This window comes from Jatropha curcas, chromosome 5 (assembly GCF_041381405.1).
Source record: "Jatropha curcas cultivar XTBG-Jc1 chromosome 5, XTBG_Jcur_1.0, whole genome shotgun sequence".
NCBI classification, from domain to species: Eukaryota; Viridiplantae; Streptophyta; class Magnoliopsida; order Malpighiales; family Euphorbiaceae; genus Jatropha; species Jatropha curcas.
The window spans coordinates 2781764-2794959 of record NC_143155.1 but is presented as its reverse complement, the minus strand read 5'-3'; the positions used below and the strand labels follow the sequence as shown (position 1 = coordinate 2794959).

Genomic DNA, 13196 nt, shown 5'->3' with positions numbered 1-13196 from the left:
CACTTTACTTCTTCTGAACTTTTGACAGCTTCATTGAAAGTGGATGGAATGCTATCATCTGCAATTGGAGATGCATAGGCCACCATATCATCAAAACGAGCGGGCTTTCTTATAACTCTCCTTGGCCTATCAAGTGCAATTGACTCAAGTTGCTGTGGAGGTTCTTGGAGTTAAACCTCATCTTCATCTGAATCTCTTCTACCTCAGGAGTTTCTGCAGGTTCAGTACCTGCCACTGGGATTTTTCTATCAAACTCCACCTATTTGGGAGTATCCTCCACCTGTTGTGGAGTACCATCTGACTGCTCTACTGTCACCTTTTTTAACATGGTAGATTCATCAAAAGTGACATCTCTGCTAAAGATTATTTTCTTTGATTCTGTGCACCATAGTCGATAGCCTTTAACACCGGTGCTTATCCCCATGAAAATGGCTTTCTTAGCTCTTGGATCCAGCTTCGATTCCTTAAAATGATAGTATGCAGTGGAACAAAATACACGCAAGGAATCATAATCATTAGCAGGTTCTCCACACCATACCTTTATAGGTGTTTTGCCACCAATAGCAGTTGATGGTAATCGATTAATGAGATGGCATGCATATGACAAAGCCTCCGCCCAAAATTTCTTGTCTAACCCAGCATTAGACAACATACACTGAACTTTCTCCAGCAATGTTCGGTTCATGCGTTCTGCCACCCCATTCTGCTGCGGTGTATTTCTAACTGTGAATTGCCGAACAATACATTCATCTGCGCAGATTTTATCAAAAGCATCATTTTTGTATTCTCCTCCATTGTCTGTTCGGAGACATTTGATGCGTCTGCCAGTCTGAGTTTCCACCAATTTTTTCCATTTAAGGAAAACTCTAAGCACTTCATCTTTTGACTTCAAAGTATACACCCAAACCCTTCGAGAGAAATCATCAAAAAAGGTCACATAATAGTGTTTACCACTCAAAGAAGCTGTTGTAGAGGGTCCCCATACATCAGAGTGAACATAGTCTAAGATACCCTTGGTATTATGGATTCCGGTGCCAAATTTCACTCTTGTCTGCTTTCCTTTGGTATAATGCTCACAAAAGTCCAACTTGCAGGTTTTGACATCTTTCAATAATCTCTGATCTAACAATCTTTTCAAGGATTTTTCACCTACATGTCCCAAATGCCTATGCCACAATCTGGTTGTTTCCAATTCTTTGTCATCACTAAAAACAACTGTTGCTGTCGATCCAATAATTGTATTACCCTAATAGTAATACAAATTATTCCTTCTCCGAACTCCTTTCATCACCACAAGTGCAACAGAGATGACTTTCATCACTCCATCTTTCGCAATTATAGTGAGTCCTTTTGATTCAAGGACTCCCACTGAAATGAGATTCTTTGTCAAACTCGGTACATATCGAACATCAGTCAGGATCCTGATTGACCCATCATGATTCTTCAAACGGATTGAACCAATCCCTTCTATGAAGCAAGGAACATTATTTGCAGTATAGACAACTTCATTTTCAAGTTCTTTAAAGTCAAAAAACCAGTCCCGATGGGGACTCATATGATGACTGCATGCAGAGTCTAGCAGCCATACTTCACCAGAACTTGTCAAATTTGCTGATGAATTGTCTATAGATGCCATGATAACTAATGAGAAGTCTGAGTCTTCATCATCACACTCAGCTATGTTTGAATTAATAATAGCTTTGCCTTTGGCTTTTAACTTTGGACAATCTTTCTTCCAATGACCTTTCTTACGACAAAAGGCACACTCATCTTTTTCAACTCTGGTTTTTGAACGGGATCTACTTTTATTTCCCCCTTTCTTTTGGCTTCGTGAACGGCTTCCAACCACCAGAGCTTTTACTTCAGTTGCCTTTTCCTTCTTTTCTATCTTTCTCAGTTCATGGCTGTAAAGATCAGCACAAACTTCACTGAAAGTCACATCTTTATTCCCATAGATTAGAGTCGTTGTAAGATGCTCAAATTCATCAGGAAGAGATGCCAGCAACAACACTGCCAAATCTTCGTCTCCAAATATCACATCCAAATTAAACAAATCACCCAACAACTGATTAAATTTTGTGATGTGTTCATTCATAGTGGTACCAGGAACATAATTGAAGCGATACAATTTCTTCTTCATGAAGAGTTTATTCTGATTGTTTTTCTTCAAAAATTTCTCCTCCAATGCTTTCCACAATTTGTTTGCAAAAGTTTCTTTCGAGAAAGCATATTTTTGCTCTCTAGAAAGACACGACCGAATTGTACCACATGCCAAACGATTGATGGTCCTCCATTCACTCTACTCCATCTCATTTGGTTTCTCTTCTCTAATAGCAACATCTAGACCTTGCTGAAAGAGAGCGTCTAGAACTTCACTTTGCCACATGCCGAAATGACCGGTGCCATCGAAAATCTCCACTGTAAATCTTGCATTTGATACATCATTTCTTACTAAGGTTGATGCTGTAGCAGGTGTGGTATTTTTCTTTCCGTCTGTCATTTCTGCTTTAAATATTTAATAGCTATAAAATCAATTTTCAAAAAATACGGAACACAACCAAGGAACCTTTTTTATGTGGCAGATCAGACTATGCTGCAACCACAGTGAATACTTAGTAACCTTGGCTCTGATACCAATTATTGTGGAAATTGGGCTTTTTCCACCAAAAACAATTTGTGAATTAATGTACTGAGTAACTACACTACGTAAATTCCCAGATAAGTGGAGGAGTCACAAATGGTCTCACTTAAAATCCACTTGCCTAGACAGAATTTACCTAGAAGTAATTAATTAGACAATAACCACCAAAAATATTTTGCCCAACAATAGCTATTAAATAAATAAAGACAAAAACAATAAATAAGAGAGAATACCAAAATTTAACGAGGTTCGGCCAATTTTGCCTACGTCCTCGGACACTACCAAATTTATATTTCACTAAAGAAATATACAAATTGAGAGAGGAGAGAAACTTGTCTAACCCACTAAGTATTGGAAGACAAGTTTTGGGATGAATAAAACTTAAAGAGCTAGGCTCCTTTTATAGCCAAACAACTCCCTATTCTAATCCTAGTTTCCCGATGTGGGATTTTTGCCACATAACCAATAGAAATACCGTTCGGGTTGTTCAATTCCTTATGAAACTCCGTCTAGAACATGAGGCTATTCGGGCAAATTTTTTGAATAGAGAAACATTACTAGATCTTGATATAGTTCTCTCTGATCTTCTATGCGAAGAGATTAGACTTCAAACACAAAAGTCTCTTGATGGTTCATCAATATTTGATGCAGCTATGATAGTTTTGGTTGATCGATCCAAATCCAAAGTTCAATGCCATGAGTGCAAGGAATTCAGTCATGTTGTCGCACATTGTAGAAAGAGAAATTTTTAGAACTACTGCAAAAAGAAAGGACATATCATCACTGAATGTCGTCGAAAACCAACAAATAAATCAAACATGCACAGAGCTTATAAGGTTAGTGAAGATACACCAATCAACTCTTCTCCGATTGATCATGAGATAATCCAACCCTTAATCAAGGACACCAGTTGCTGCTGCTCAACCAGGTGCTCTTTCCAATGCACTTACAGTCAGTAAATATCCAGGTATAAAATCGAATAAAAATGTAAGGCATATTGATTCTGCTGCTTCTAATCATATGAGTGGTAATCATGAAAACTTTTCTTCACTTAACCTCAAACCAAAATTAAATACTTTTGTTACCACAACCAATGGAGAAACTTACCCATATCAGCTATAGGTAGTGTGTCCATTTCTTCATACACAAAGACACATATAATACATTATGTTTTTTATGTGCCAAAATTAATTGCAAATCTATTTTCTGTTGGATAGCTTGTTGAAAATAATTATTTGGTTTCATTTTCTCACCATGGTTATATTGTTCAGGACCTTAAGACCGGGAAAGTGATAGCAAGAGGACGTAGACAGGGACGCATGTTTTTGCTACAATTTGATGTGATTCCAAATCATGCATGTTTTCTTTCTGCTTCAGCATCTGATATTGAGTTAGCAAATAAACAATGGAACTTGTGGCATCGTAGACTAGGTCATCCTCATTCTCCAAGATTAAACCTCATGTTAAAGTCTTGCGTGCCATCTAATAAAAGTAATATTCCTTTGTCTCCTACATTAACATGTGAAAGTTGTGCAAAATCCAAAAGTCATAATTTACCATTTCCAACTAGTCAATCTGAATATTCTTCACCATTTGATTTAGTCCACAGTGATATTTGGAGTCCATCATCGGTTATCTCTCGAATAAGCTATCGATATTTCATTTTATTCATTGATCATGCTACTCATTTTACTTGGATATATTTCTTTCACAACAAGTGGGAAGTACTAGAAATCATAATCTCTTTTGTCAATATGGTTTAAACTCAATTCATTAGTCATATTAAACTCTTTCGGTCCGATTCAGGGAGAGTATATTGGGTTTAAACTTGCTAAATTTTTTTTCTGACAAAGGGATAGTCAATCAACGATCATGTCCAAACACACCTGAACAGAATGGAATTACAAAACGTAAAAATAGACATATAGTTGAGTTATCTCTTACACTTCTTCTTGACTCAACACTCCTCAAAAATTTTGGGTTAAGGCTGCTCAAACAGCCGTATATTTAATAAATAGACAACGAACATCAATTCTTAACCGTAAAACTCCCTTCTTTTGTCCTTACTGAAAACTTTCTGAATATTCTCACTTACGTGTTTTTAGGTGTATTTGTTTTGTTCATCTTTTCCCTCATGAACGTCATAAGTGGTTAGCTAAATCTATCAAATGTGTGTTCGTCGGTTATAGTTCCAACCAAAAAGGTTATTTGTCTTATGATCCTGAGAATCATCGCCTATAAGTATCTAGACATGTATTTTTTTTTTTTTTTAACATTGATATTATTACAAGTCTTCATCCAATATTAGTCACAACACCATTTCTTTATTGCCAAACTTCTCAGATGTATCTTTAAAAGACAGAAATTTGGATGAGCATCAAGATGTTGCAACACCTCCATCTACATCCTCATGTGATAATTCTCTTGAGATTAATTCCACTAATGACCCAAACAACACATTTGAAAATAATAATGAACCTTCTGTTCTTTGAAAATCTTCTCATCAAGCCCATGTTCCAAATCGCTATGGTTACTATCCTGGAACTTATGGTAAATCATATGTCTTACACACCACTTTGAATTCGATTATTATACCTAACTCTTATACGTAGGCAGCTAGTCAAGAAAGGCGATGGATGATGAACTACAAGCACTTGAGGAAAATCATACTTGGGATCTTGTTCCTGCTCCATCTAATACAACTATTATTGGTAGTAAATAGGTTTTTTCTGTCAAGCTTAGAGCAGATGGATCTCTTGAATGATATAAAGCTCAATTGGTAGCTCAAGGCTACAAACAAGAATATTGCATTGATTACAAAGAAACATTTGCTCCTGTTGCTAAGATGACGACGGTTCGGAAACTTATTGCCATAAGCTGCTATGAGAAAATGGCCTCTTTTTCAAATGGATGTCAAGAATGCATTCTTACATGGAGATTTAGAGGAGTTAGTGTATATGAAACGTCCATCTGGTTACTCATTATCAGAACCTAATTTGTTTTGTCGACTTAAAAAATCCATTTATGGCTTGAAACAGGCTCCTCGAACATGGTTTGGAAAGTTTCAAACCACTATCTTTGGTGTTGGATTCTCACAAAGCAATTTTGATCATTTCATGTTCATACGCCACTCCTTAACTGGTATCACTATTATCCTCTTATATGTAGATGATATGATCATTACGGGTGATGACTCTGAAGATATTTGCCAATTGAAGGAATTTTTACACTCATCTTTTCATATGAAGGATTTAGGAAATTTGACATATCTTTTAGGTCTGGAAGTACTTCATACTGATAGTGGCATACAACTAAACCAACAAAAAATATAGAGAGGATTTAAATACACTTGCCAATTTATCAGATGATAAAGTTGCTTTCATACCTATGGAAATGAATACTAAATATGGAAAAAATGATAGTGAACCCTTAAATGATCCTACCATGTACAGAAAACTTGTTGGTTGTCTAATTTACTTGACTATGACAAGACCATATATCTCCTATGCAGTACAAGTTCTAAGCCAATTTGTGTCTGATCCTCGGCAACTTCATTACTCCACTTTACTTCGCATAATTCGATATTTGCGGGGAACTACTGGTAAAGGGCTATTTTATTCATCAACTGCTTCTTTAAATTTATCTGGCTTTGCTGATTCCGATTGGACTAGACGTCGAATCTCACGGGGGTCTACCACATGCTGGTGTATGTTTTTGGGCACTTCATTGATCTCTTGGAAGTGTAAAAAGCAAGATTGTATTTCCAAATCTTCAACAGAAGCAGAATATAGATCCATGTCTGCTGCATGTTCTGAAATCATTTGGCTTCGCAGGCTTTTAGAAGAACTTGGTGTCAAGATTAACTTCTACACACCTCTTTATGTAGATAATTCAAGTGCAATTTAAATTGCCTCCAATCCTGTCTTCCATGAGAGAACAAAACACATGGAAGTGGATTGCCACTATATTAGAGATCTTGTACAAAAAGGTGTTGACAGCTTATTTCGCAAGTGTACGAATCGCTACAAGTAATGTATGATGAGTAAGATATCGTTCCCACGAGGATTGTAATCCAAGTACCAAAATTATATTATCTTATTATTATTTAAACGATAAATGAGGAAATTGTTTATAGAAATTAAATTCAACAAGTAAAGATAAGAAGTTAAGCAAGCAATTATTGATTAAAGAAATCAAGGAAGTAAAACTACTAGGGGTTTCGATTTCACTTAACTCTATCCAATTTATTTCATTAGTTCATTAATCAATTTAATTATTCAAGTAGGGGAAATAACTCTAAATTCACTAACAAGCTCTTCCGATGTATTGCTAGCTATTTTAATTCCATTTAATTACCTATCTTCCAATAGCGCAATCAAATATGAATTAAATCATTAGGTTTTGTAGTTTGTTTATGAATCCATAAATTAAGGTTGTTAATTCATGAAAATCCCCCATGAGTCAAACCATATAGCTTCCGCATTAAGTTGTTATTCTCATGTGATTTATTAACCTTTTCATATCAAAGATCCTTCTTCCGATAGTGATAATTGAAATAAATCAATCCAGGGGAAAACTCTGCCTGGAAGCATTAAGTTCATCAATAAATCATAACTTGAATAAGGAAAAATAAATCTAATTGCATAAATTGGAAAAGAGATTAAGCTACATCAAACCCCTAGTATAAGAATTTAGTTAGACATAGTACTTAAATAAAACTCAATAATACTTGATAAATATTTTATAATCAATAAGAATAATGAAAGAAATAAACAAGATTAAGAGTTTAGAAATAAGAACTAGTGATAAGTTGCTTGGATGGCTTCCTTGAAACTTTGCACAACTCTTGAATACTTAACTTCTAAAAATAAACTATATACAAAACTATAAGAGAAAAAAAGAGTGGAGTGTAGTGTAATGTGTGAGATGGGATCTCTACAATGCATCATTCCTCTCTTTATATAGACTTCTTGGGAGAGAACTTCTACATTGTTTAGGGAATAAATTCCACCTTGTTTATGGAATAAAGTTCTCAATCAAGCCTTCAATTTCTCTCGATCATGTCTTCCATGTGGCATAAATTAAGGCTTGATTTGTATGTGAAGGAAGGTTTCCAAGATTAGCTCTTGAAATTGGTGAAAATTGGTTGGCAACTTTTGACTTAGTTTAGGATTCCTTGCTTGGCACGGGCGTGCGCTCTAACATGGTCAGAGGCGTGCTAGGCTCTGGAAGTCTGGAGGTTTTAGCACGGGCGTGTTGCTGCGGCACGGGCCAGGATTGTATCTTCAATGCGGGCACGGGCATGCTGATTAGCACGGGCTGGCCGTGCTAAATTATATTTTTTCTCATTTTTGTCCTTTTCTTGCAAAAACCCTGCATTTTTCCTCAAAATCAAGTGAGTTGTGTTTCAAGAAAGCTTTTAAATAAAACATATCAATATTACATAAAAACTAATTTAAATAAATTAAAAGTAATAGAAATTTTAATCAAAATTACAATAAAAATACTATAAAAATAACACTTATCAGGTGTTATCTCACTTGCTAAAGTTTCCTCTTATGACCAAGTCACTGATTTATTTATAAAGGCCATAGAACGACATACCATTATCTTGTTTACAAATTGGTGTTGATATCTCAACCAACTCCAATTTGAGGGGGGTCTTAACAGGATATTATTCACGAAGATATGGCAGCAGATTAACACATTCACATTATTGACTTATCATGATTTTAGGCCATTATAATGCAATAATAATGCTTGTACAGCTAGGGCAATATCTTCCTTTCACACCTGTATTTGTACAGTATATATATCCATTCACGGTAGCTGCAAGAATATTAACAAAGATACAATTTCTTCAATTCATATTACTTTCTTTCTCAATTTCTTTGATTATCAAGTTGTGCGCAAACTGCTCCAAACAGAGAGTTGATATAGAATCAGACCAAGAATAAAGAAATATTTAAGTTCTAGTAAAAGAAGGGATGTAATGGCTGATGCCAAAACTAAGAAAATTTCACATGTGAACCATTAATAAAGAAGCAATTGGCTACATGCAAGAGGAATTATATTAACCAATTTTTACATACTATGATTTTCACCAATACTTTCAATCAAATAACCACCCTCGACCCAATTAAGAAGCAGATAGCGTGAATGCGTGATTACATATAGGACAACACATATTTTTCAATTTGACTCCAAAGATTAACCAAATAAAATGATGCCATATTCATTCTATTGCTTTTAACACTGGAAAAACCAAACACAAAGAACTGGCAGAAGAAATATGTAAGATAAAATTAGGAGCAATTAATTTTTTGTATTGAAGTACCTATCATTTGCAAGATTCCAAGCTTCCTGCCTCAATTCTTCAGGCGCTTCAAGGGTCGCAAGGTAGTTTGAATAAATTTGTGAGGATGCTCAACATGAAAAACAAAACCCATCTCTTTCAATATGTGCCTTTCTGTTCTTCTCAGTTCCACCTTCAACTCTGCAAATTTCTTTAAGTACATACCACAAAGCTCTAGGAGCACCAAAACTGCTTGCTAGAATTAAAAGAAAGAATAAAAAATCGCAATTCAAAGGTTAAGATAAAAGACTAATATATTCATACGAATATAAGCTTTTGTTTGCTAGTTTACACTTTATAATTGAAATAAGCAATGACAATTATACTTTATGTTTAACAAACTCCGAGATTCCTATAATTATAGTCAAATTAACACTTATAAAGCAATTAAAAAAAAAAAAAAAATTAAGCCGGAAGGCCATGTCCCCTTCTCTCTATCCCTAGTTCTCACAAGTACCAAATCTCCTACCTATATTACTATCCATTCATGAATTGTGAATCCAACTTTCCCGTCCACACCTGCAGAAATGAGGCTCCTTACTTGATCCTTGCGTATGATTTTTCTCAAGTATGGATGCAAAATACGAAGGGATCATTGGTTTAAGAGGTAGGTCATGGTTTAATTAGTGAGTCATAAAAATATTAATACTATATAACAATTAAATAATTATAATTTAAAATAATTACAATATAATAAAAATAATTAAAAATATAAAAAAATGGTCCTAGCCAATCAGGCCTGTGCGGATCAGCCTGCTGGACATCGGGACCATCGGTTCAATCCTAATAAACATTAAAATAACAAACTTTCATAGTTCTTTACCTGAAAAAAAAATCTATTGCTGATCCCTTTAACTAGATTTATTTATCCTAATAAACATACTATTCAACTTTCAATTAAATTTATGTTTAATAAATAGGAAATTATTTGCCTAAACCGGGTCTATAGCCACCCTTACGGATCCAACCAGTGATAGTAAGAATTCTTTAAAAAGTGTTCCGACTTTTTTTTTTCTCAGTGTATAGTCCAAAATATAATTGTTTCAACGAGAAATCTTATTCTATTGGTTTAGTCCATGAGTGAGGCTATAGATCCGGTTTAGGTAAAATTTTTCGTGCACTATTTTGAATATAAAAATATTCTACCATTAAATTCACAAATCAAACAAATTATTTATTAATTCCATCCCTAAAATTTATTTTATTATACAAGAGGAGAGCCAAGCTCTAAGAAATTAAAAGCTAAGATTAGGATAGGATACTCCCTTACGTCATGATTTAAAAGTGAAATAAACCAACAAGAAGACTACTAAGCAAATGCGTACTAACATTATATTAAACATAGCAGGCTATTTGAGACATTTATTCTTTTTTATGCAAGTTCATATTTAACTGGTACAAGCAATAAAGCTTCTTTCTTATGAGCAGCAAGACCAGAACCAGATGCCTCTTCCATATTAATGTCTGCCTCCTTCATATTGCCAGGTAACTTCCAATCAAAGCAAAACAAAAGGTTTGCAAGCGCAATCTCCACCAAAGACAATGCCATAGTTATACCAGGACAGACTCTCCTGCCACCACCAAATGGTAAAAATTCATAATTTTGCCCTCTAAAATCAATGGAGTTATCAATAAATCTCTCTGGAAAGAATTCTTCAGGATTTTTCCAAGTTTTTGGATCTCTTCCAATTGCCCATACATTGACATGGACTCGAGTTTTGGGATAAATTTCATAGCCATTGATGCTAAATTGTGACATGGTTTCTCTCGTAATTAGTAGTGTTCCTGGTGGGTGCAATCTCAGTGTTTCCTTCACCACCATCTTTAGGTATTCAAGCTTGTTAATATCTCTTTCAGATACTTTTGTTTTGTCTCCAATTAATCGTCTGATTTCTTCTTGTGCTTTTCTCATAACTCGAGGATTTCTGACAAGTTCTGCCATAGCCCAGACTAATACTATTGCTCCAGTGTCCACTCCACCCAGGAATATATTCTGATATACATGTGTACATATTACATTGAAATATTTTAACAGTGTCAAAAATTCAAGTCGGAACTAAGGATTGCTCATGAATTCTAAAATTTTTTTATCAGAAATTATCAGTCAGAGTTAATTGTAAATTAATTGATTTGTTAGAATGTAAATGCTTTGATTCAACAATGAAATATAGTTTTACTCTTTTTTCATTGGCTTGGGCCATGAGTAAACTCATGAACTTGGTCTAGACAAATCAATTCAACTAATTCATAACTAGCAAACAAAAGAAGAAAAAGAATTAAAGAATGAAGAGATTAACGTCTTGTTTGAACCATAAAATATTGTTGAATTTGAAGAGAGCATAATTCTTATCACATAGAATAGCTATTCATCATTTTGATTCAAATTTAAACTAGAAATAATTATTTTAACCAATAGCAAATTTATAATGTTAAATTTTAGTTGAATGTTTAATCATAAAATAATTCATTATATGTAATAGATATTTTTCAAATTTATAAAAAACAATATTTGATGAAAAAACAATTATTGACTAACTATTCTATTTCTTTTTAATTTAGTTCACTAACCAAACAAAGATTTTAAGAATCAATAGGAATATTACCATGATAATTGCTTTGATGTGACTTTTAGAGAATTGAATTCCTTCAGATTCAGTTTGATATCTCTCCAAATCCAACAAAACATCGACAATATCTTGATGTCCATGCTTCTCTTTTCCCTTTTGGATATGATCCTCAATAATCTTCTGGTAGAATTCATCAAGTTCTTGAAAGCTTCTTTCCAGTTTTGAATGGAGACCTGTAACCCTATCAACAATCCAACCCACATAAAGAAAAAAGTCAGATGCAGAAAAACCCCCTAACTTGGCTAAAGCTTCATGAATCACTTCTTGAAACCTTTCCTGGGTAAATCCTCTTGCTGCAAAACTATTCCCAAAAGCTACTCTACAAGTAACATTTGCAGTAAGAGACATAATTTTTTCACTAAGATCCACAGGAGAAGAAGAAGAAGAACATTTTAAAATCGAATCTATGAAAAGATCCACTTCTTCTTCTCTAACGGATTGAAACGATTGAACTCTTTTAGCACTAAAAAGCTCAAGAACACAAATCTTTTTTATTTCTCTCCAGTAATCTCCATAAGGTGTAAAAGCTATATCAAGATAGTTGTAAGATAGTCTTCCAGTACCAGCCAAGCGAGGTCTACTACAACTATTGAGGTCATTTATTTTGATAAGCTCTTTTGCTGCTTCTGCAGAGGAGATAATAAGTGTAGGAACTTGACCAAACTGGAGAAGCATGACAGGACCATATTTCTTGGACAGTTGCCATAAAGAGTAATGAGGTAAGGTCCCAAGTTGGTGTAAATTGCCTATTATAGGAAGTCTAGGAGGACCTGGTGGAAGGTGCTTGCCATTTAGTTTCTTTTTCAAAAGAAAAATGAAGGGGAAGAGAAGAAGAAGAAGAGATAACCACATATGTATATGAAGAGAAGCCATTTTTTGTCTGTGTTAGAAGAGCATATATTAAAAGCAGAGGAGACAACTATATATAGGAAAAAAAACTGTCACACCAAACCCCAATACTATTTTTTATTCTTTTTGTAAACAGGTTAATTGAGGGAAAGCTTTATTAAACTAAGTACGATTAACTTAAAAAAATAGATTTAAAAACTCAAACTCATAAAAACTCGTTAATAGATTTAATAAACCAGCTTCATAATTTAATAGATGAAGATCAATATTATTAAAGATTTTAAATGAGGTCTTCTTGGACATGAATTTCAAGCAGTTGATTTGCACTCCCAGTATATATATCCAGATCTTAATACCAAGGACTGATTAATCCGGCTCAGGGCTTAATCACAGTTAAGTGTTTAATAGGGATTAAATTCGAGAGCTCTTTTCACGTACTCAGCCTACATTGCCAACTGAACCACCCGTAGGTTATAATTTTGTTTGAATATAATATTATTAAAATTTCATTAATAACTCCAAATTAATACAAATAATACAAAGAGAACAGAAGCTCTCTCCTAAAGACTAGATATCGAATAAAATTATTATAATTAAAATAGTTATCGTTTAATGATCTATGAAATCCTAATGAAAATTATTGGAAGGTGAACTTGAAAAATTGATAGAATTTTAAAGTGGTTGGCTAGACAAACTCTCTAAATCAAGATGGAGATAAATTACA

General features: G+C 34.2%; 1 protein-coding gene across 1 annotated transcript; it reads right to left on the bottom strand.

The window, feature by feature from the left end:
- Positions 1-10144: 10144 nt before the first annotated feature.
- LOC149496047 (cytochrome P450 71B34-like) lies at positions 10145-12496 on the bottom strand. Its single transcript, XM_089721146.1, has 2 exons — positions 11600-12496; positions 10145-10989 (listed from the first exon to the last, which is right to left on the bottom strand). The coding sequence occupies exons 1-2, from the start codon at positions 12494-12496 to the stop codon at positions 10369-10371; spliced, it is 1518 nt and encodes a 505-aa protein (XP_089577272.1). The 3' UTR covers positions 10145-10368.
- Between the last annotated feature and the right edge of the window lie 700 nt (positions 12497-13196).

Excerpts from the sequence above, each read along its gene's own strand:
- LOC149496047 (XM_089721146.1), bottom strand. The coding sequence starts at position 12,496 with ATGGCTTCTCTTCATATACATATGTGGTTATCTCTTCTTCTTCTTCTC. Across the intron at positions 10,990-11,599 it reads ACATCAAAGCAATTATCATG|AATATATTCCTGGGTGGAGT; the intron begins GTAATATTCCTA and ends CATGTATATCAG.